The sequence below is a fragment of the Bubalus bubalis genome, chromosome 13, assembly GCF_019923935.1.
Source record: "Bubalus bubalis isolate 160015118507 breed Murrah chromosome 13, NDDB_SH_1, whole genome shotgun sequence".
NCBI lineage: Eukaryota > Metazoa > Chordata > Mammalia > Artiodactyla > Bovidae > Bubalus > Bubalus bubalis.
This window is the reverse complement of record NC_059169.1, coordinates 60,740,514-60,765,360: the sequence shown is the minus strand read 5'-3', so window position 1 is coordinate 60,765,360 and position 24,847 is coordinate 60,740,514. Positions and strand designations below refer to the sequence as shown.

Below are 24,847 nucleotides of genomic sequence, written 5' to 3'. Positions count from 1 at the left end.
CTGTGCCAAAGCCTTTGACTGTGTAGATCACAACAAACTCTGGAAAATTCTTAAAGAAATGGGGATACCAGACCATCTGGCCTGCCTCTTAAGAAGTCTGTATGCAGGTCAGGAAGCAACAGTTAAAACTGGACATGGAACAACAGACTGGTTCCAAATTGGGAAAGGAGTACGTCAGGGCTGTATATTGTCACCTTGCTTATTTAACTTATATGCAGAGTACATCATGAGAAACGCTGGGCTGTATGAAGCACAAGCTAGAATCAGGATTGTCAGGAGAAATATCAATAACCTCAGATATGCAGATGACACCACCCTTATGGCAGAAAGCAGAGAGAAACTAAAGAGCCTCTTGATGAAAGTGAAAGAGGAGAGTGAAAAAGTTGGCTTAAAACACAACATTCAAAAAACTAAGATCACGGCATCCGGTCCCATCTATCCAGCAAATAGATGGGGAAACAGTGGGGGGTTCCAAAATCACTGCAGATGGTGACTGCAGCCATGAAATTAAAAGATGCTTGCTCCTTGGAAGAAAAGTTATGACCAACCTAGATAACATATTAAAAAGCAGAGACATTACTTTGCCAACAAAGGTCTGTCTAGTCAAGGCTATGATTTTTCCAGCGGTCATGTATGGATGTGAGAGTTGGACAAAGAAAGCTGAGCGCCAAAGAATTGATGCTTTTGAACTGTGGTGTTGGAGAAGCCTCTTGAGAGTCCCTTGGACTGCAAGGAGATCCAACCAGTCCATCCTAAAGGAGATCAGTCCTGAATATTCTTTGGAAGGACTGATGCTGAAGCTGAAACTCTAATACTTTGGCCACCTGATGGGAAGAACTGACTCATCGGAAAAGACCCAGATGCTGGGCAAGATTGAAGGCAGGAGTAGAAGGGGACGACAGAGGACAAGATGGTTGGATGGCATCACTGACACAATGGACATGAGTTTGAGTAAACTCTGGGAGTTGGTGATGGACAGAGAGGCCTGGTGTGCTGCAGTCCATGGGGTTGCAAATAGTTGGATATGACTGACCAACTGAACTGAAGTGACTGAAAAATTACCTATAGTATCAAAAAGGGCTTCCCAAGTGGCGCAGTGGTTAAAGAATCCATCTACTGATACAGGAGACAGGAAGAACCCCTGGCAGACAAAATGGTAACCTGCTCCAACATTCTTGCCTGAAAAATCCCATGGACAGAGGAACCTGGTGGGTTACAATCCATGGGGTTGCAAAGAGTCAAATGTGACTGAGTACACACACACACACACACACACACGATGTCAAAAAACAAACTAGGGGGAAAGCCATCCATCCTTCATCCCTTCTTGGAGTGTAAAATCTATATTCGACATCAAGAAGGACTGAAAAGGACACAAGTCTTCTGTGTGTACTCACCAAGGGTTCTGCCATAATGATGCGAATCTTGCGCTCAGCCTGAGTGGTGAAGTTGACAAATAAACTCTTGAGGACATACTCTCCGGGTTTGCTGTCTGGGTCCACACTGATGGGTAACATGGTTGGGGGCCCTTTCTCCTTCTGTGTGCCAGACACAGGTGGAACTGGAGGCTTGATATAACCGTTGCCAACTGGAGAAGCTGAAAAATAGAATGGATATTTTGACCGGCTGAAAATAAATCATCAATATTCAGATTGGCAGTGTTAAGCCATAAATATAAAGATATGAATCACATGAAGAACACTGTATGCAATATTATAACCTGGCCTTACAGTGTCACAATTTAATTATTTTGATTACACAAGTGTGCATTATGTCATATTTGAATACATCAAAATACTACTGGTTACTATACTTAGGTAAATAGTGTTGCAAGGACATAATACAGGTGATAAATCCTAAAACATTTAGGATGTTTTTAGCTTCTTTTTTATGTTCCAGAAAAATGCTCTAAGAAAACACACAGTGGAAAACAAGTGATTTTCTTAACCTGGTTTTCCTAATGACCAGGAGCTGTCTTCTGTGCTTCATGCTAATAACAGAAAAGAGGCTAAGGTCATCCCTTCTGGAAGTTTCCAAGAGTCAATTTTCAGAAGCCCTGCTAGCTCTTGCTCCCAAAGGGGTTGTCCCTCTTGAAAGATAAAAGGCTCAGGAGTGCCCCCTCTGTGCCATCCAAGGTGTGGCTTCTCCCTTTCACCATCCTTTGGTTCAAGTTGGGATGTCCCTCCTCATCCCTTCTAAAATTCACAGATTACCTGCTTGGCTGAGATTTTGAACAGAGGCCCATTATCAGATTCGCCAGTGAGTGGCCTCCTTCAGGATGCAACAGCTGGACCACTGTTTTAATTAGTCTAAGAAAAAAATCTATTCACAAATGAAATTTTTATGCCTCTCCACTTTTGAGTGGGGCTTCCCAGGTGGCACTAATGGTAAAGAATCCCCCTGCCAATGCAGGGCACAAGAGACACAGGTTCGATCCCCGGGTTGGGAGGATCTCCTTGGAGTAGGAAATGACAATGCACTCCAGTATGCTTGCCTGGAAAATCCCATGGACAGAGAGGCCTGGTGGGCTTTGGTTCATAGGGTCAGAAAGAGTCGGACATTACTAAAGCAACTTTAGCACGCTACTTCGGACTATTCTTTGTTCAATTCTAACACGCACTAATAGCCCCTTCCACCTAAGTACCTATAAAATTGCCAGTTATCAATATTCAAGGAAAGAAATATGAGAGTAGGTGGGCTTAGGAGGAAGGCATTAGGAATGCTGAAGATAGGACGATGATACAGTAAACATTTAAAAGGGAAGACTTCATAGTTTGGGGTGATTGGATACAGAGATTAAGGAAGGGAGTAAAGAAAGAAAGGCTGATTCCAGTTTAGATGCTGGTTTGGCTCTTAAGAGAAAGGTGAGATGTCATTGATAATAAGGGAGGGAAAAACTTCCCCGTGAAACCTGAAACATGCTTCTCAACACTACAAATAAATTCAAGGCCTCTCTTATCTTCTTTTTGTGAAAGTCACTCAGTTGCGTCCGACTCTTTGCGACCCCATGGACTACGCAGTCCATGCAATTCTCCAGGCCAGGATACTCGAGTTGGTGGCCTTTCCCTTCTCCAGGGGATCTTCCCAACCCAGGGATCAAACCCAAGTCTCCCACATTGCAGGCAGGTTCTTTACCAGCTGAGCCACAAGGGAAGCCCTATCTTCTTTTTAACTCAAGCCAAATTCAGGAAGCCAGGCAAAAATTTTACTAATTTCATGGAATTACCAACATGTTTTTACGTCATGTCGATTCTGTCATCTTTTCTAATGTCTCTTTCTCCATAATTCATGTAATCTCCCATACATCTGGAGGCTCCCTTACATCTGGAAGATCTTCACATATCTCAACCTCCATTAAACTTTAAGAATATGGCATCTCAAGTTATAAAAATAAATCTGTTGTATACGATTCCATTCTCTCTCCATTCTCACTAGCTCCATCCTAGTCTAGTCCTTGGAAACCTACAGTTAGATTATTACAGCAACCCCATTGCAGGTTAATTTCACTCATTTCACATACCAAACCCATCTTCCTTCAGCTTAACTGTAAAACTTTAAAATACTTATTCATTTTTACTGGAGGATAACTGCTTTGCAATATTGTGTTGGTTTCTGCCACATAGAGACATGAAGCAGCCATAGTTATACACAGGTCCCCTCCCTCTGAACCTCCTTCCCAGCTCCCACTCCTCTAGGTTGTCACAGAGCACAGGTTCAAGCTCCCTGTGGTCACACAGCAAATTCCCACTGGCTATCTATTTTACATATGGTAATGTGTATGTTTCCAGGCTATTCTCTCAATTTGCCCCGCCCTCTCCCCCCCCCCACCCCCATGTCCACACATCTGTTCTGTGTCTGCATCTCCACTGCCGCCCTGCAAACAGGCTCATCAGTACCATCCTCCTAGATTTCATATATATGCATCAATGTGTGAAATTGTTTGTCCCTTTCTGACTTACTTCACTCAACATTTTCATCTGCTCTCAATTCTCATCAAAGGTAGGCTGCAGTTCTGGCTGTCCCAAGCCGTGGTGATGCCCCAGCTGGCCCAGGAGCACCCCGTTCTCAGCTGTGCCTTCCCGCTTTCCCTCTGGCTGCAGCTTTCTGCTTTTCCCTGCTCATCTCAGAACCACACCTACTTGCATCTCCATAAAACTTGTTCCACCAGGCCGGTCCTCAGTGGTGTGTATAACAAGGTTTAAACATTTAACTCTCACTCTCTGGCCCTTGGACATTCCCACATGACTTATGGAAGACTTCAGAGATAGTTGACAAGTGAAAGCATTACCAATTGGTCACATGGTTTTGCTGAGGGTTGGCTCTGTAACCGAACCATATACTCCTAACAGGGCTGTAGCCTCCCAGATCTAACAGAGTTCTTTGCACAGATAATACTTAATAAATCTCCTTAAATAACTCAAATGACACCGTACTTTATTTCTGTATGTCTTGAAGTGATTCACAAGGAGGGAACTCTATGAGAAGAATCAGGGGCCAGAGTCTTTAAAGGAATAGTGTGAAGTATTTGCAATGAAGAGTCATTATCAAATGGCCCTGCTAGCAGATCATTAGAAGGTGCTATTAATTCTAAAGAGCATATTCAAAGATCAAGTGATACAAATGAAGGCCTGGCTATTCCTCTACTGTGTTACCTCCTACTCCAAGTAGAAGAACTTGGTGGAAGGAGGAGGACTCCCAGGCCCAAAGCACAGAAGGACAAGGAATCTCCATGAGATTTCATTCTAACGCAGTGGTCCCCAACCTTTCTGGCACCAGGGTCCGGTTTGGTGGAAGACAATTTTTCCACGGACCAGGGGGGGGATATGAGGGGGTGGTTCTGGGATGATTCAAATGCATTACATTTATTGTGCACTTTGTTTCTCTTACCATTACATCAGCTCCACCTCAGATCATCAGGCATTGGGTCCCAGAGGTTGGGGACCCCTGTTTTAAAGTATCAGTGGCACTGTGCCATAGGACTGAGACTGAAATAGAAACTGAAAGACTCAAAGTGGAGGACTTTTTATTCCCTTTAGTTGTCCACAGAACTTAACCTTTTTCTAGAAGACAGCAATAATAAGCTTGATGGGATATGCAACTGCAAGACCAGATACATCATTATAAGACTCTAGGGGCCTGAGAATCCTGACTATAGTGAGAGGATTTTCTTAACAGTGACCTCTGGCAGTCCTCCTGCAAAGCTGCATTTTGAACCAGAAGGGCTGAAATGCAGATACCAGAATGTCTCCCAGACAACTTGTGCATTTAAAAAAGGCCAAAGAACCAATTCACTGCTATCATAAAAAACAGTATCCGCCTGTCCTTCAAAGCCAGACATCCTGTGACTACAAAAGTCTGTGTACAGCCTTAGCAGGCTGGAACTATCCTAGCTCAGCAATGCCCTGTGCCAGAGCTGAAAGTGATTCAAGGAGAGCCGCCCATTGTTCTGGCCGCAAACAGATCAGCTGGGCAGACGGAGATGCAGGGAGAGGCACTGAGGTAGGTGTAGGTGTCCTTGATCTCGATCCACTCACACCTTTTAGTAACCCCTCCCAGAGCATGCTCAGTCACTCAGTCGTGTCTGATTCTTTTGCAACCCTACGGACTGTAGCCAGCCAGGCTCCTCTGTAAATGGGATTCTTCAGGTAAGTGGGTTGCTGTGCCCTCCTCCAGGGGATCTTCCTGACCCAGGGATCAAACCTGCACTGCAGGCAAATTCTCCACTGCTGAGCCACCAGGAAGCCCATTTTACTCTTCATCCTACCATAATTAATTCATAAATGATTCTAGTTTTTTGTTAAGATAATTTTCAGGGCACCTCTCAGCGACTCAGTTATTTGGTAATGACACAGTTGAGAAGCAGAAACTACATGTTCCTGACAGTCGAAACTGAGTTACACAGTTCATACTAAACATGAAACCAGGACCATTGAGAAAAAATCATTACAACCTCCCTCAGCACTGACTTGATCTTAATCTACACACAATTAAAAATCAATGGTCTAGTTTCTAAGTTCACAATAGTCTGGAAACAGAAAGTACAAGGGAAAGGTACAAAATCTATAGGCAGAAACACTAACAAAAAAAAGAAAAAGAAGGCAAAACTCTCAAACGCCACCAGAACTTAAAAATGCAGCTGCCTGCACATACATATGCAATCTAGAAAACTGGTACTGGTGAACCTGTATGCAGGGCAGGAATAGAGATGCAGATGAAGAAAATGGACTTTTGGACACAGTGGGGGGAGGAGAGGGCGGGACAAACAGAGTAGCACTGACAAATACACACTACCATGTGGAAAAGAGACAGCCAGTGGCAACCTGCTATAAGGCACAGGGAGCTCAGCTCAGAGCTCTGTGAAGACCTAGAGAGGTGAGACGGGGTGGGGTGGAAGGGGGGCGCAAGAGGGAGGGGATATATGTATACAGACAGCTGCTTCATGGGCTTCCCTGGTGGCTCAGCTGGTAAAGAATCTGCCCGCAATGCAGGAGACCTGGGTTCAATCCCTGGGTTGGGAAGACCCTCTGGAGAAAGGAAAGGCTACCCACTCCAGTATTCTGGCCTGGAGAATTGCATGAACTGCATAGTCCATGGGGGTCACAGAGTCAGACATGACTGAGCGACTTTCACTTTCACAGCTGGTTCACGTTGTACAACAGAAACAAACACAACATTGTAAAGCAATTATCCTCCAATTAAGAAAAAAAATGCAATTGCTTGAAGCTGTTTGGTACAGGGACACAGAATACAACATTCCCACAGGCTTGGGGGCAAGGATATCACCATCCTGCAGTCTGTCGCAATTAATGTTTGTGATGATGACCCAGAGTCCCTTGGAAAGGTTAAAATAAGTTAAACTTCTAGTCCTGTATTTGAGAAGGTGGGAAAGAAGAACGATATAAATTTCCAAAAGTTTTCCATGTCAAAAGGAAAAAAAACTAGAAAGAGGTTTTGGTGTATTAAGGGGTAAACTCTGCTCTTGAGAATTAAATCTATTTCTTCATAGGTCTGATTTTTAAAGGATTTTTCATTGAAACATATAAACCAACCACCAGTTCAGTAACAGCCACATTTGGGCCCCATCCTCCAGCTCTGCAAACTCAGGCAGTTACAGTCTGCCTCCTGGCTCCACATCTGTGGATTCCACCAACGCTGAAAGGCAAATATTAAAAAAAAAAACAAAGAGTTCCAGGAAAATTTGAATTTGCCATGGGCTGGCAACTATTTACACAGTATTTACACTGACTGTATTTACAACTACTTATATAGAATTTGCATTGTATTTGGTCTTATTAATAATTGAGAGATGGTTTCAAGCATGTGGGAGGAAGTGTGTAGGTTATATGTAAATACTATGCCATTTTATATAAGGGACCTGAGAATCCATGGATTTTGGAATCTGCAGGGCTCCTGGAACCAGTCTTCTGTGGGATATTGAAGGACAACCCTACAGTCTGAGTCTATTCCTCTCCACTGCTTTCTATCCAGCCAGGCAAGCAAGCCCATCCTCACTTCAGGGTCTGGTCACTACCCTCTTCTCCTCTGGCTGGGTCTGGGCTCTGCCCCACAGTCCACCCAGTTGGGGTAGGGAGTTGAGGTGGGGTTGAGAAAAAGGGCATGACTTTCAGATATTAATCAGGTCTCTAAATTATTGAATCTTTCTGAAATCTGCTTTCTCTTTATATTTTTCCATTTACATTTTAATCTCAGATTAAACACATTCTAATTCTTCTGTCTTAAATGGGTTTTCTGTCTTAAATGGTATTTTATTATATTTATTCTAAATTGCATTTCAGTTTGGTTCTGCTGGATGGTTTCAGGAGGTGTCTCTCCCCGTTTCACTGGGTGTCTATTTCTTACACTGAGCAGGGTCCACTCCTTACTCTGTAAAACATGTTTTAGGCCTTTTTGCCCCACTTGTTACCTCTTTATTAGATCTATTTCCAGCTACAAGTGATGATCTTTTTTTGAATGTGACTGTTTTTTCTCCAATTTCACTGACTAGTACCTTAATTTTTAGTTTGACTGCTCTTAGCTGGCTAAGGTCTTCAGTACAATTTCCCCGAGTTACCAACATTTCCAGGAATTACTAAACTGCAAACGGTAACACCCGTACAAACGCCCCCACAACTCATAGTTCAGCTACATTTTTATCATGACAGTAAAGGAAAGGAAAGGCTATAATGAGTTTCCTCATGTAAATGCCCGAGTCTAGAAGTGGCAATCTATGCTATAGGAAAGCAACTGGTTTTCTCAGTTAGATTTTAAGAGATGTTAAGACCATTGCTCTGGAGAAGGCAATGGCAACCCACTCCAGTACTCTTGTCTGGAAACTCCCATGGGTGGAAGAGCCTGGTAGGCTGCAGTCCATGGGGTCACTAAGAGTCGGACATGACGAGTGACTTCACTTTCACTTTTCACTTTCATGCATTGGAGAAAGAAATGGCAACCCACTCCAGTGTTCTTGCCTGGAGAATCCCAGGGATGGAGGAGCCTGGTGGGCTGCCGTCTATGGGGTCGCACAGAGTCGGACACAACTGAAGCGACTTAGCAACAGCAGCAGCAGGAAGACCATTGCTCATTATAGCCTACCATTCATCCATCCACCCATTCACTTTGATCAATATTTAATGAATGAGGGCTGAGGTTTCAAGCTCTGTTCCAGGCACTAAGAAGATAGCTGTGAACAAAACAGATGGGTCTTGCCCTCATGGAGTTTACATATTACTGAGACAGGGTCATATAATCAGCAGTTTCACGTGTGTACTGATGCTGAAGCTGAAGCTCCAGTACTTTGGCCACCCAATGCAAAGAGCTGACTCATTGGAAAAGACCCTGATGTTGGGAAAGATTGAAGGCAGGAAGAGAAGGGGATGACAGCAGATGAGATGGTTTGATGGCATCACCAACTTAATAGACATGAGTCTGAGCAAGCTCTGGGAGTCAGTGAAGGACAGGGAAGTCTGGTGTGCTGCAGTCCATGGGATTGCAAAGGGCTGGACACAACTGAGCGACTAAACAACAACAACAACAAATACAGGCACACACAATGTGTTAGACTGCAATACATTCTAAAAGAACAAAGGGAAAATTAAACTGAGTGAGGGAACAGAGGAACCAAAGGCACTCAGACGTTCTAGTCTGGAACTGCTGTGGAGAGATGAAAGCCCCGTGCACTCATGGGGTCCAAGGAAACCTAGAGTGCTTGGCTGCGGGGTGACAAGTCTGCTTTCCTGATCCATCCCTATGGCCTGCCTGTATCTCTGTCAGTTCAATTGAAAATGAGAGTTTTAACCAGACTGTAATGGCTTGAATCAAAATGCTCATGGCACACCCTGCTTCTTTACCTCCTTCACAAGTACAGGACACACAAAGGGGCCATCTCTGCTGGCTCTCAGCAGCTCACAAAGACAGACAACAAGGAGCCAGCTTTTCAAAACACTCAATACTTTTCCTGATGTTTCCATTATTGGAATCACACTCTGCACATTTAAAATAAAAAATGACTTTCTTTTCTTTTTTTTTTTTTTTAAAGTATCCTGAGACAGTAGGTAATAACTGTTTAAAAGAGGTACCCCTCCCAGAAAGGGAGATCCACTTATACAACTTTACTTTCCAGAGATCTGTGTAACCTTACCTTTCGACACAGGAGTAAACTGATCAGATTTCTCTGCAGTTGGACACAAGTTATTCTTTCTGCTGATTCTCAGTGCCTTGTTCACTTTGTAGGTTTGGAGGGCAAACCTCTTTCATAAACAAGAGCTGGGTCCTTCTTTAGGGCCACACTTTCCCCCCTAGTCCATCCTTTCCTGTAAGACTTATTTTGTTTACTGGGATTACAGGAACATTTCATAAAACATAAGAAACCAAGGATGACGCAGCTACTTTGAGAACATGTCACACTGTGTATAGAACAATAATAAATTGTCCACTAATGAATTTATGAGGGTGCTTAAGAAATGGCATTTTAAAAGGACTGCAAATACTCAAAATGACCAGAAACCCTCAAGGTCATGGAAAGCAAATTAGGATGAAAAGAAAAAAAAAAACCCTCCAAGTATGATTGGATGAATTATTTTCCTCTGATGAGCATTATTAGGAAGTGGAAAATGTTGGGATAAGACGAAACAATTAGCTTGAGCAACAGAAAAACATTTCTAAGGAGATGGAAGATTCCTCAATAATATTATACGTTTCAAAGTAGGTCAAGAAAAGACTACAAGGCAAAAATACTCAGAAATAAATTTTGCCTTGGAAGAAAAATATATTCAATGACATGTTAAATTCTGCTTAATCTCCATAAAGTTTTCATAATGTGCAACGTTCCTTTCATTTTTGATGACTACATTCCTGCCTTCTCTTACACTATTTGGCTCTTAATTTTATAGTTTTCAAATTGTGCTCCTTCAAGTTTCAATTTCATAAGATAGCTCTAGGATAATTAATATCTTTAATCCTCAAAAATAATCCTAGAAGGTCAAATAATCTCCTTTTCATAGCCAGGACCGTGTATGTTGAGAGAGGTTAAGTGATTTGTCCAAAGTCACAGAGTGGTTGACTCTGGATCTGAACCCATGTCTCCTTGACAGCTTGTGAACTTCCTGGATCACCCTGTTTTTTTTTGTTTTTAAAAACAAACCAGTTGCTTGTGATGAAGACTAAATAAGATAAGTCCCTTTGCTCACAGGGTTTTTTCCCCTGGCTAGTTTGGGGACTTCAAAGGATGACAGATAAAATATAAAAGTTGTAATTTGGAGGCTTCCTATAATAGAGTTGGTTAATTTCTACGAAAGACTCATACAACCTCCAGCCATGGGCCCCTGCCAAGCTATCTGCCTTCTTGAACTTGAATGTATCTTCTAGTCATTAGATGAGTCCGAGAAAGGCTAGGAGCATAAAAAATAATCAAGAATTGAGGCCCCATATAAATACATGAAATCTGATTAATGACACGCCTTAGAAAGGTACCGGAGAAGGCAATGGCACCCCATTCCAGTACTCTTGCCTGGAAAATCCCATGGACAGAGGAGTCTGGAAGGCTGCAGTCCATGGGGTTGCTAAGAGTCGGGCACGACAGAGCGACTTCACTTTCATGCATTGGAGTAAGAGATAGCAACCCACTCCAGTGTTCTTGCCTGGAGAATCCCAGGGATGGGGGAGCCTGGTGGGCTGCCATTTATGGGGTCGCACCGAGTCGGACACGACTGAAGCGAGTTAGCAGCAGCAGCAGCAGAAAGGTACAGACTCTTCTTTCCTGATGACATAACCTTTAACTGGTTGTTATCCTAAGAGGAAGCAAGTGAACTTGAAGGCACAGTACTCTGCATTTACTACAATCTGTGGCCTCTCAATGCTGTTTTGTCTTTAGTCTCCCAAAGACAGAATACCCTGGAGAGAGTGAAGTAGCTCGATAAAGAGCAAGCATCAAGTCATTGCTCTGTTTTCTTTCTCTCTTCCTTTGCCTTCCAGTGTTTTATCTTGGAGAAACGACAATAACACTTCAGTGATCTCCTCTATAAATGTCTGTCATCTGCTCAGATGCAATTACATGGACTTTCCCCCCGATTTTCAGAGTCTAAGTGCTGTCATCAGAGCCTGAAGGAATGTTTGCCGAGATCTGTGAGCAAAGGAAGATGAGGTTACACTGGCATTTCAAGGTCCTTTCTCACCGAAAGGAGATCGGGTAACCTGCTCGAGACAGGATAATCCTGAATTTCAACTTCCTTCTCCTCCTGGACAGAATCGACAGACTGCTCTCATTTATGGGGTGCTCGCCGGCCTTTCTCCCCCTCTTCCTCCTCCTCACATCTTCTCTTCCTTTCTATTTTCTTCCTCTTCTGGCTCATTTCATGCACTCAAATCTCATTAATTAGAAATTTCTTAATTCAAAAGTGGTGATAAATTGGACAAGGCCTGAAGCTGTTATATGTGAGCTGCTGACTTTCAGTGGGATGCAGCGGTCCTCAGAAACTCTGCACACAGATTCACCAGGAAGGGTTGGCCCCTCCTGATTGAGGGGCTCTGGGGTAAGGCTGGATAATCTGTATTTCTAACCAGCTTCCAGGTTATGCTGCTGGCCCGGGGACCACACTCAGATCTCTGAGGAAAGTAAAGAGGACTAATGAATCCAGTTGACAGAAGTGTTCTTCATTCCTTTCGTCTGCAGCAAAACTGATATGTTTTATGAACTCCAACTAACTTAATGCTTTGTAAGCCAAACACAGAGAGAGCACTGCATGGAGACTCTGAGGTCTGAGTCCCAGCACGGCTCTGTGTGACCCAGGGGAAGGAACCTGAACCACATGGGCTTCCCTTTCCTTACCTGTCCTCCTAAAGAGGCCAGGCCTCATCGTCCTTTCTAGCTCCAGTATTCTATGACTGTGTAAAAATATGCACTGACAACACATAAGTGAAAGTGAAAGTGGAGCCGACTCTTTGCGACCCCCTGGACTATACAGTCCATGGAATTCTCCAGGCCAGAATATTGGACTGGGTAGCCATTCCCTTCTCCGGGGGATCTTCCCAGCCCAAGGACTGAATCCAGGTCTCCCACATTGCAGGCAGATTCTTTACCAGCTGAGCCACTAGGGAAGCCCAAGAATACCGGAGTGGGTAGCCTATCCCTTCACCAATGGATCTTCCCAACCCAGGAATTGAACCAGGGTCTCCTGCATCGCAGGCAGATTCTTTACTAACTGAGCTATCAGGGAAGGCTGACAACGCATAAAAGATCCCTGATTCAAAACTTCCACAATTCAGCAACTTAATAATCAATACTTGCCTTTCCTTGACTTAATATAAATTAGTGAGATTCCATGGTCTGTCTTTCCTCTAGAAGAAGGTTTGACAAGCAATCCTGACCCTTCTAGTGCTACCTCCACTGCTCCTCTGGCTCCTATCCACCCTTCTGAGACCGGCAACTCCCTATGCTACAGGTGGACACACAAGGGAACCTGACTATGCTTCACTATAAACTCAGGACTTAGGTCAACATCAAAAAATAAATATTTATTTTAGGCCAAGCCGCATAGCACATGGGATTAGTTCCCCAAGCAGGGATCCAAACCGTGCCTCGTGCTTTGGGAGCAAGGGGTCTTAACCACTGGACCACCAGGGAAGTCCTTCATGTCAACATGTTTTTAAAAAAACATGTCCTGAGACTGCGCCTTTCACAAAACTCTGGGCTAGACCTAGGAAGATAGAAGCATCAACTGTTCCAGCCACTGATTCGCCAGACTTGGTGGAACAGACGGCATCTGACCCAAGGCGGAAAGGACAGGTAGGCCTCTGACGAGCAGAGATGAGAAAGGTGCAGCTGAGGCAAGGGCGCAGCGTGGCAGACGCCTAGAGACATCAGCTGAGGGTCTCTTCTTGTCCCCCCACCCCTTGTCGTCCTACCATGCACTGCCATCACAGCACACACGTGCAGACTATTTTCACCAAGGCACTGAGAAGTCCTCAAGAACTGGACCATAAAGATCCCAAGCCCTTAGCACAAGGCCTGGCATAATTAAACAACTGAACTGAACCCATCTGCTTCCACGGTAGTCTCAGTGTGAACAAAATAATTCAACAAGTACATACATATGAAAACTTAAACTCATAAGTCCTATTAAAAAAAGTAGGTCTTTAGTTCTTATTATCAGAATTAAGAGCTTGGATGACAAGTCAATGAATGTGGATCTTACTTGAAGCTAGCAGGTTTCCCGGAGAAAAGTTGGATCGATATTGTTATATAGGATGGGCTACAAAGGGGCTGTTTGAGGGACAAATTAAAGACCACTGTACTCACCCTGAGAAAAAATAATGAAGGTGGGAAGCTGGATGAGGCCTATCAGAACAGAAAGGAAGGTCCTACACATTTTATAGAGATGACCTGAAATCCTGTAACATCACAACTTCCAAATAAGGAAATCATGCAAGAGATGTTTGCTGGTGAGATGTTATCATGATTAAGGTGTTTAAGATACTTGTTTAGGATACTGACTCTAGCAGCTTTCTCAAAATTCCCTCCCTGTGGTAGGATATTGGTCAAAGTTCTTGACCCCAAACACTGAAAACAGTCAGCTATGTATTCCTGAGAATGGCAGAGGGCTTCTGAGTCTCCTAGTGCGAGAACAGAAATGACCTTGGCAGTGGGGCCAAGAGGGAAATGTTTCTCACACTATGTCCAAGCGCATCCAGTTTTCAAAAACACTAGAACTAACAACCATTTATAAGAAATAATGGGGATATAGAAGCAAGTTAAATGTCACCCTAGGAAACAAAGGAAATAATCCAGAATTAGGTCCATTTTATTAAAAAAGTGCATTAATTTCTTCAAGTCAATGAAAGATAACAATAGGTAGAACGGGGGCCTTCCCTGGTGGTCCAGTGGCTAAGATTCCACGCTCCCAAAGCAGGGGGTCTGGGTTAGATCCCTGGTCAGGGAACTAGATCTTGCATGCCCCAACTAAGACCTGGCACAGCCAAATACATACACACATACATACATAAGTAGGTAGGATGACTTAGGAGACAGAACCGCCAAACGTAATATGCAGGTCTTCTGCATGATTTGAGCAAACCAACTGTTAGAAGTCATTTTTTAAAAATGTCAAGCATATTGAATATGAATTTGAATTTGGATACTAGGTGACAAAGAATCATGGTTAACTTTGTTAGGAATGATAGTAGCATTGTGGGAAGGTAAGAAAAGATCTATATTTTCTAGACTGTATACTGATTATATGGAGTTCAATGAAATGATATCTATAATTTACTCAAAATACTTAAGAGAAAAAGATCTCTTAAATGTATGTATGAAGTAAACACGACCATAGCTTGACAACTGCTCAAACTGAGTGATGGAGATGTGTTGCATATTGCATTTATATGTGTATATTGTATATTCTTTCTCCTTGTATATGTATTTGAAAATTTTTCATAATACAACACTTTGTTAAAAAAAAATAAGGCTCATTTGTTCAGTTTCCATTATTGCCTTCTAGTGGCAATAACGAAGGAATGCTATAATGATATAAAAAACTGAATACCGTCTATAATGTAGGTTTGATCACATAAGTTAGAATATTCACTAAGGCTTTTAAGTCCAGCCACAACCTTTCACATTAATTAAATGTGTTGGACTGAATAGTGTGTATCTTGGAGCATTTACACTTAGAACACACAGCAAAGGTGAATGTAGGTGGGATGCCATTTACACAGGCATCCTTGATCATACCTATGTTACAATATAGTTTGAGTCTTTTCAGAAATATTGTTGTCTGAAAATACTATGAGTGAGATCAGTTCATCAATTTGCTACATAACAAATGTTCACTGAATCCTTAATATGTTTTGAAAAAAAAAAAAAAAGGTGTTTGTCACTCAGTCATATCCAACTCTCTACAACCCCATGGACTATAACCTGCCAGGCTCCTCTGTCCACGGAACTCTCCAGGAAAGAATACAGAGTGATTAGCCATTCCCTTCTCCAGGGGATCTTCCCAACCCAGGGATTGAACCCTGGTCTCCTGCATTGCAGGCAGATTTTTTTTTTTTACCATCTGAGCCATCAGGGAAGCCCAATATGTATAACATGCTCTTCAAAATTCAATAAAGAAGAAAAAGTTTAAAATTTAGTACATTCAGTCGCAAGATACCACAAGCAGCATGTCTGCAATGAAACAGAATAGAAAACCACAGAAGAAAAAAACAGCAGAGTGACGGCACGTTGTATAGTGAGGGAAAGCACTGTTTCACACTTCTGTTTCCCATCCCTGTCTATGTTCATAGATAGGTCCCTGTGTGTGCTCTGGGCCTAACACAAAATGTGTTTCTTGCTGTGTCACGGTCAAGAAGGCTCTAGAGGCTGTAGGAGCAGCAGTGGTATGTGGGCTGCTGTGTGGGTGTTAGACTCAGGCCCACCAGGAAGGACAAACCCAGCTTCTTGGGCTATGTTATCAGAACCATATTAAAGCCAGAATCAAGGGTAAGAGAAGTGTTTGCAGCTGCATTAGTGGGCACATGACACAGGGACCCAATCTGGAGGGACAATGAAGACAAGGCAGGCTGGCTATGTGGAGATGACCACCATAAAGCAGAGCCAGAAGCCACCCTCTCCTGACATCAAATCTCACAAACCGAAGTTCTAGCTGTTCCCCTCTAGGATCCCCTTGGAGACAACATGATGCGGGACAAGGGGTGAGGGGACTTGAAAAGGAATCCGATCCTATGTATGTCTTTGCTAATATAATCTATATCATAAAGTAATATATACACACACCAGTACAATATACATTACAATATGCATTCTGCTATCAAATACATTCACATACATATGTTTACAGTACTATACCTACATGTATGTATGATATAGATGCTCTGCATATGCATTATGCTCTATTGACTACGCCAAAGCTTTTGACTGTGTGGATCACAACCAACTGTGGAAAATTCTTAAAGAGATGGGATACCAGACCACCTTTCCTGCCTCCTGTGAAACCTGTATACAGGTGAAGAAGCAACAGTTAGAACTGGACATGGAACAACGGACTGGTTCAAAATTAGGAAAGGAGTACGACAAGGTTGTTTATTGTTACCCTGCTTATTTAACTTCTATGCAGAGTACATCATGCGAAACACCCGGCTGGATGAAGCACAAGCTGGAATCAAGACTGCCAGGAGAAATATCAATAACCTCAGATATGCAGATAACACCCCCCCTTATGGCAGAAAGCAAAGAGAAACTAAGAGCCTCTTGATGAAAGTGAAAGAGGAGAGTGAAAAAGTTGGCTTAAAACTCAACATTCAGAAAACTAAGATCATGGCATCTGGTCCCATCACTTCATGGCAAACAGATGGGTAAACAATGGAATCAGTGACAGAGTTTATTTTCTTGGGTTCCAAAATCACTGCAGATGGTGACTGCAGCCATGAAACTAAAAGACGCTTGCTCCTTGGAAGAAAAGCTACGATCAACCTAGACAGCATATTAAAAAGCAGAGACATTTCACCATTGAGGATAATGTTTGCTGTGGGTTTGTCATATATAGCTTTTATTATGTTGAGGTATGTTCCTTCTATTCCTGCTTTCTGGAGAGTTTTTATCATAAATGGATGTTGAATTTTGTCAAAGGCTTTCTCTGCATCTATTGAGATAATCATATGGTTTTTATTTTTCACTTTGTTAATGTGGTGTATTACATTGATTGATTTGCGGATATTGAAGAATCCTTGCATCCCTGGGATAAAGCCCACTTGGTCATGGTGTATGATCTTTTTAATGTGTTGTTGGATTCTGATTGCTAGAATTTTGTTAAAGATTTTTGCATCTGTGTTCATCAGTGATATTGGCCTGTAGTTTTCTTTTTTTGTGTGTGGGATCTTTGTCAGGTTTTGGTATTAGGGTGATGGTGGCCTCATAGAATGAGTTTGGAAGTTTACCTTCCTCTGCAATTTTCTGGAAGAGTTTGAGCAGGATAGGTGTTAGCTCCTCTCTAAATTTTTGGTAGAATTCAGCTGTGAAGCCGTCTGGACCTGGGCTTTTGTTTGCTGGAAGATTTTTGATTACAGTTTCAATTTCCGTGCTTGTGATGGGTCTGTTAAGATTTTCTATTTCTTCCTGGTCCAGTTTTGGAAAGTTGTATTTTTCTAAGAATTTGTCCATTTCTTCCACGTTGTCCATCTTATTGGCATATAATTGTTGATAGTAGTCTCTTATGATCCTTTGTATTTCTGTGTTGTCTGTTGTGATCTCTCCATTTTCATTTCTAATTTTATTGATTTGATTTTTCTCCCTTTGTTTCTTGATGAGTCTGGCTAATGGTTTGTCAATTTTATTTATCCTTTCAAAGAACCAGCTTTTGGCTTTGTTGATTTTTGCTATGGTCTCTTTTGTTTCTTTTGCATTTATTTCTGCTCTAATTTTTAAGATTTCTTTCCTTCTACTAACCCTGGGGTTCTTCATTTCTTCCTTTTCTAGTTGCTTTAGGTGTAGAGTTAGGTTATTTATTTGACTTTTTTCTTATTTCTTGAGGTATGCCTGTATTGCTATGAACTTTCCCCTTAGGACTGCTTTTACAGTGTCCCATAGTTCTAATGAGGTGGATGAAACTGGAGCCTATTAAACAGAGTGAAGTAAGCCAGAAAGAAAAACACCAATACAGTATACTAATGCATATATATGGAATTTAGAAAGATGGTAACAATAACCCTGTATACGAGACAGCAAAAGAGACACTGATGTATAGAACAGTCTTATGGACTCTGTTGGAGAGGGAGAGGGTGGGAAGATTTGGGAGAATGGCATTGAAACATGTGTAATATCATGTATGAAACAAGTTGCCAGTCCAGGTTCAATGCACGATACTGGATGCTTGGGGCTGGTGCACTGGGACGACCCAGAGGGATGGTGTGGGGAGGGAGGAGGGAGGAGGGTTCAGGATGGGGAGCACATGTATACCTGTGGCGGATTCATTTTGATGTTTGGCAAAACTAATACAGTGTTTCAGGTTTAAAAATAAAATAAAATAAAAAAAAATTAAAATAAAAAAAATAAAATAAATAAATAAATAAATAAAAGCTTTGATGAAAAAAAAAAAAAAAAAGCAGAGACATTACTTTGCTGACAAAGGTCCATCTAGTCAAAGCTATGATTTTTCCAGTAATCAGGTATGGATGTGAGAGTTGGACCATAAAGAAAGCTGAACATTGAAGAATTGATGCTTTTGTACTGTGGTGTTGGAGAAGACTCTTGAGAGTCTCTTGGATAGCAAGGAGATCAAACCAGTCAATCCTAAAGGAAACCAGTCCTGAATATTCATTGGACGAACTGATGCTGAAGCTGAAGCTCCAATACTTTGGTCACCTGATGAGAAGAACTGACTCACTGGAAAAGACCCTGATGCTGGGAAAGATTGAAGGCAGGAGGAGAAGGGGACGATAGAGGATGAGATGGTTGGATGGTATCACCAACTCGATGGACATAAGATTGAGCAAGCTCTGGGAGCTGGTGATGGACAGGGAGGCCTGGCGTGCTGCAGTCCATGAGATCGCAAAGAGTCGGACATGACTGAGCAACTGAACTGAAGTGAATACATATGATAACTCAAGATATATTTGCAACATCTATAGCAAGATAGTCAGCTAAAGGTGGCTCAGAGGTTAAAGCGTCTGCCCGCAATGCGGGAGACTTGGGTTCGATCCCTGGGTCGGGAAGATCCTCTGGAGAAGGAAATGGCAACCTACTCCAGTATTCTTGCCTGGAGAATCCCATGGACGGAGGAGCCTAGTGGGCTACAATCCATGGGGTCGCAAAGAGTCGGACACGACTGAGTGACTTCACTTTCACTTTCATAGCAAGATAAGGACTTCCAATGCAGGGCATATAATTGAAATTACACAAATATTTACGTCATTGACACTGAATTAACATTAAGTGATAATGAACTCACTAACATTTCACTGAATAAGTGAAATCCTTGATAGTCTGGTAAGTCCTTCATTTTGTCAAGATCAAAATATTTATTAAATTCCTCATTCATATGTGCTTACTTGGATGCCAGATCATTTAATAAAAAATATTATAGGTCTTATTAAATTTTTAAATAGTTATGGAACTGTACAATGACTGTAAAATTCACTTAATAGATACTTGCCTACCCCAAGTTTATCATTTCAGGTGATCGTAAATCTTTCAATTCACAGAACCATATTAGTTGTTACTGATCTCTTGGAAAAGTTAAGTTTATAGATTGTGAGCAAGAGAGACATTGAGTTTAAAAAGAAGTTGAGCTGGCCACCAGAGCACACAAGCGGTCTGTCCAGCAGTAACATAGCAAGGGTCAGTAACATTCCCAAGAGATATCAAACAAAAATATGAATCATTTCATTAAGTCCTATTATGGTGGAGCATTTTTCCAAAGGCATAAAACTGTAAGTTTTGCCTTTTAAGTTGTATGCTTGTTATACATTAAAAAAAATCTCCTGAGAGGAAAAAAACAGTTTCCTAATATACTCTATAAACCATAAAGGGGGTAAATTAATGACTAATAGAGATTTTATCCCTAGAAATAGAGTGGTATTATATGCAAATATCTAGTAGTCTTATTAGAGATAGTGCAGTAGAATAATTAACAAGTAATTAAATCTCCCAAATCATTAATAAAGAAAATGCTTCTCCTCTACTAGAACAGTATGTATGACTTAACCATTTACAAATTAACTTTTTCCTCTACTTTCATTAAATAGAAAGTTAAGTGGTTGATATCCAAATTGCATGTAATTAACTCTGTGTCATGGAAGTTTCCTCTCATTAATTTTTTGGAACTCTAGTACAATACTGCTCACAAGGTTATGATAGAGCTAATGGAACCAGGCTATTTTATTTGGATAAAGAAAAAGCAGCCACATGCAATTTGGATCCAGTTAATGTTGGTTAACATATGGCATCCTGATTTTTAGTTCCTACACAAGAAAAGAAAAACAGTTTTTAAATGTTGGAGAAGGCTAGGCCCAAAGCAAAGGAAAGACTGCTTTAGGTCCATTTCAAGGTTTAAAACAAAACAAATAAGGATATTTACATCAACATTTAGAAGAAATCATGCATAAACCCTACCTATTTAATGGGATGTTAACTATCTTCCAAATGCATACTAGCAATTTTTTTTTATGGATTAGCAATTTTATAGAACAGAGAGTCAGACCAAATCTTTTAGTAGAATTTCAGTGCACAGAAAAATTCCATGACATCACAGCTTTGTTGTTCCACAGACTCATACACAAAATTAACCAAATCTTAACCTCAGAAACAATCCCAACAATTGCAATCCCAATCAGATATTCTAAAGGGTATTATTCCCGTCTCTAAACAAGTGACATTAGGAGTAATCCCTGCATAGAGATGCAGGTGTCCCTACCACCCCCATCCATCGAAACCTTTAAGAGAACCCTCTCTCCACCCACAGTCTGATAACCAATGACCCACTCCACACAATTATCAGCCTTTCATACCTACCAAGCCCTTTTATGAAGCTGATCACAGAGGATCGTCTCCAACAAGCTGTTGTAATCTCCATGAGCCTGAAAAGGAACCCAAACTCACAGTCGGGAACCGTTTGCAGAGACTATGTTCCAAAGCAGAAAAAGAGAGTGACCGAGTCCATGATCCCGCTGCTCTCTGCCACCATAAGTGTCCCGGCCACCAGGTGGGTCTCCTTTATTTCTGGCCCAAGGTGTATTTTTAGTCAGGTGCTAAAACCTACAGTAGAAGACAAACTAAAACAGGCCTTCCGTCCAGGGCAGACTGTTCATACCAATGGGACAATTTTTAGCTGCTCGGTAAGACAGTGACCTACAACTTGCAGAGTGCCTGTATGTCTATATTTAACCACAAGAACATACTATGCTGCCAGATTAGCCAAGCTGCTCAGAGCACTCCAGGAACATGAGCCTGACCCCCAGGGCTCGCCACAAACAGTCCACGCATTCCGAGTCCACGCACGCCCCCAGGGAACAGCCCACCAGGCTGCACTCGTGTTCCTGTGACCGGAGAAATACAAGAGCAAAGATAACACAGGGTGGGTGATAAACCGTTGCTTTGGGAACCAGGACTCTTGGCCACAAGTGCAAACAGCTTTAAACAGCTTAAGTTCTTACAGACAAAATGCAATAGCAGAGAATCCCTATCTGAAGCCAAGTTAGTGAGAAACTACACTCTTAAGGAAGATGAAACGCTGAACATCTGCTAACACAACCAGTAAAGAAAAGTGATCAGGGTGGAAATCTACAGTTCTATTATTTTAAAAGGCACAGCCTAAATCGACTTGCAAAAAACTTAATTTATGAAGGAACCAATACTGGTGATGATGATTAAGCGTTTCACCTTCAAAGAAAATACAAGATTAGGCCAGTGAGGAGACTGGGAAGGAAAACGCAAAGTTACTTAAAAACAGAACAGAATTGTAACTGAGCTTTCAATGGGCATTATTTCTGACAGAAGAATTGTATGAGGGTCAGTGAAAATGTATTTTCTTCACTAACACTGCTGTGAAGAGCAAGAAACCCAAGTCATTTTCTATTCTTGATTTACTCAGGGTAATTGAAGGTTTGCTAGAGCAACATAGGTCGAAATTACAAAACAGCATGGTATGGTGAATTGACTGATGAACGGAAACATTTCACAGGAAGGAGAAAAATGTCCAAATTCCCAGAATGAACACTCTTAAGTGTTTCAGGCAAGCTCAAGGTCAGCAAAGATGCCGCTGTGGTTTCACAGTATCTTACACATCCAGGGTTTATGATGCGGTTTTTTTTTAATTATTATTATTGGCTTCCCTGGTGGCTCAGACGGTAAAGCATCTGCCTGCAATGTGGGAGACCCAGGCTCGATCCCTGGGTTGGGAAGATCCCCTGGAGAAGGAAATGGCAATCCACTCCAGTATTCTTGCCTGGAAAATCCCATGGATGGAGGAGCCTGGTAGGCTACAGTCCATGTGGTCACAAAGAGTCAGACACGACTGAGCGACTTCACTTTCACTTTATTATTATTATTTTAGAGTCGATTGTGGTGCCTATGTAGCATCTGATTTGTTTTAATGAAAGGGGTCAAAACAGTTACAATACAATAGTGTGCTGAGGGAGGTATCTGAGTCTTGAGTATTGAATTCTTTCAATTCTCCTTTTTCAGGATCTTCATTGGAGTCAAGACTCAACTGAAAATCTGTACTTTGTCAGCTTCAAATCTCTCGGGCTATTATTAGGCCAACCTTTCAAATGATGTGACTGTCATTCAATGACAAAAAACATTACTTAAAAGAGCCTCAGCAAAATAAGAAAAAAATTTTCGTTTTTTCTTTTCACTCTATTACAGATATTAATTATCAAACAGCATTTAAGGGAAGTACAAGGGAGAAAGATGTAGAAAAAAGAAATAATATTAGAGAGACATGGAACTGGAGTCAGGTACCCTGCCAGGCATTTCGCGTGTATTATTAAGTCCTCACAGCAACCCTATAAGACAGGCATTACAATTCCATTCTGGAGTCAACAAAAGGAGTTAAAAATAAGATTTCTCAAAGTCATTCAAATATAGGGTTGTCAGACTCCAGAGTCACTACATTTATTAATTTTTATTCTAGTACTTTCCTTACTATGAATTGGAACTTCTAAACAATGGCAAACTTAGAGTATTTATTTTTGTAAACATTTTGAAAGAGCCTCCAAATGATCTACCTTTTTAATCCAGAAACTTCACATATCTAAAACCCCAGCATTCATGAATCCCTGAGTGGAGTCTCCATGATGCCCTCATGATCTATTCATCCTTCTGCAGTAGCCTGGCCCGTATCAGTCTGGGAAACATCCTAAGGGCGATTCACATTGTTCTCATCTTTGGATTCCTACAAGAGTTTGGATCCCTAGAAGTCTGTCCATCTTTGTTACTAAGAATTCCTACCTCACCTCACCCGTCTCTACTCAGAGCTTATTTCTCCCACTGGACACACCATTCCAGCAATCCTGATCTTGCCTCAGTTTATGTTAGACTGAAAGCATCAAATCGTGGACAGGTGAAGGCTCCTATGGGCAGGCACACTGACAGCTGAGTAAGTGAAATATGTCAGCTGATGGCTCATATGGATAGAAAAACCAGAAGACAACAAAAAGCAGACACAAAACTTCTGAAGGACAGCAGCCTTAGGATATTTTAGAATAAAAAGAGACCATCCTGAACTTCCCTGGCGATCCAGTGGTTAGGAAACTTGCCTGCCAATGCAGAGGACACGGTTTTGATCCCTAGCCCGGGAAGATTCCACATGCCTCGGGGCAACTATGCTCGTGTGCCATAACTACTGAGCCCACGCACTGCAGATACTGAAGCCCATGGGCCTAGAACCCATGCTCTCTGCAGCAAGAGAAGCCACCGCAATCAGAGGCCCGCACACCACAGCTGGAAAATAGCCCCCACTCACCATAACTATGGAGAAGGCAATGGCACACCACTCCAGTACTCTTGCCTGGAAAATTCCATGGACGGAGGAGCCTGGTGGGCTGCAGTCCATGGGGTCGCTAAGCATTGGACACGACTGAGCGCCTTCACTTTCACTTTTCACTTTCATGCATTGGAGAAGAAAATGGCAACCCACTCCAGTGTTCTTGCCTGGAGAATCCCAGGGGCGGTGGAGCCCGGTGGGCTGCCGTCTATGGGGTCGCATAGAGTCAGACACGACTGAAGCGACTTAGCAGCAGCACTGTAACTAGAGAAAAACTGAGTGTAGCCATGAAGACCCAGTGCAGCCAAAAATAAAATAAGGTAGCCACATATAATGAATCTTTAATAATCAATACATTTGCTGACGATCTGAATTCACTTAGACATGGTTGAATCATGACAGCCTCTGACGGCACAGATACAATACAGAGAATAGTAAAGTACACTTTGGAAAGAATTCCATTCAGTATTATTAAATTGAAATGTTTGGACACATCAAGGGTTAAACTTCATGACCTGAAAAAATTTACTCAGAGATCATTTGTTCCCCGATGATGCCAAATAAATGTCATGCATTTTAAACTATATTAATGTAATCTAAATTTTATAAATAACATAAAATGGACTGCTGGCATGCTTAATTGATAGTTCCATAATAATCCTCAAATATTAATTGAATGGTGACTTTAAAGTTGATGCTTTTTATTACTTTAACAGTTAATCTAATATTCATAAAAATTTCCTTTCTGTATCTGTGTGGCCTGGTGGCCTGACTGCAAATATTTTTAAGTGCAAGTGAAAGCCCAAACTGGCTGTTTCTATTTTCACAAGCTTAGAAGTTGCAAGGACATTCCTGAGTGTATCTGGTTAACCTCA

The 24,847-nt window shown here is 41.9% G+C and overlaps 1 protein-coding gene across 17 annotated transcripts in view; it reads right to left on the bottom strand.

The window, feature by feature from the left end:
* Positions 1–24,847, bottom strand: part of FRY (FRY microtubule binding protein) — a 428,089-nt gene that overhangs the window by 198,259 nt on the left and 204,983 nt on the right. For 16 of the 17 annotated variants that reach the window (XM_044927339.2, XM_044927345.2, XM_044927344.2 and 13 more), the window contains one exon: positions 1,398–1,597. In XM_044927339.2, coding sequence (XP_044783274.1) covers positions 1,398–1,517 — 120 coding nt within the window. In that variant the 5' untranslated portion in view covers positions 1,518–1,597. Of the gene's footprint in view, positions 1–1,397; positions 1,598–20,998; positions 21,392–24,847 lie in introns of those variants that run through there. The other variant, XM_044927336.2, reaches the window with a different exon arrangement.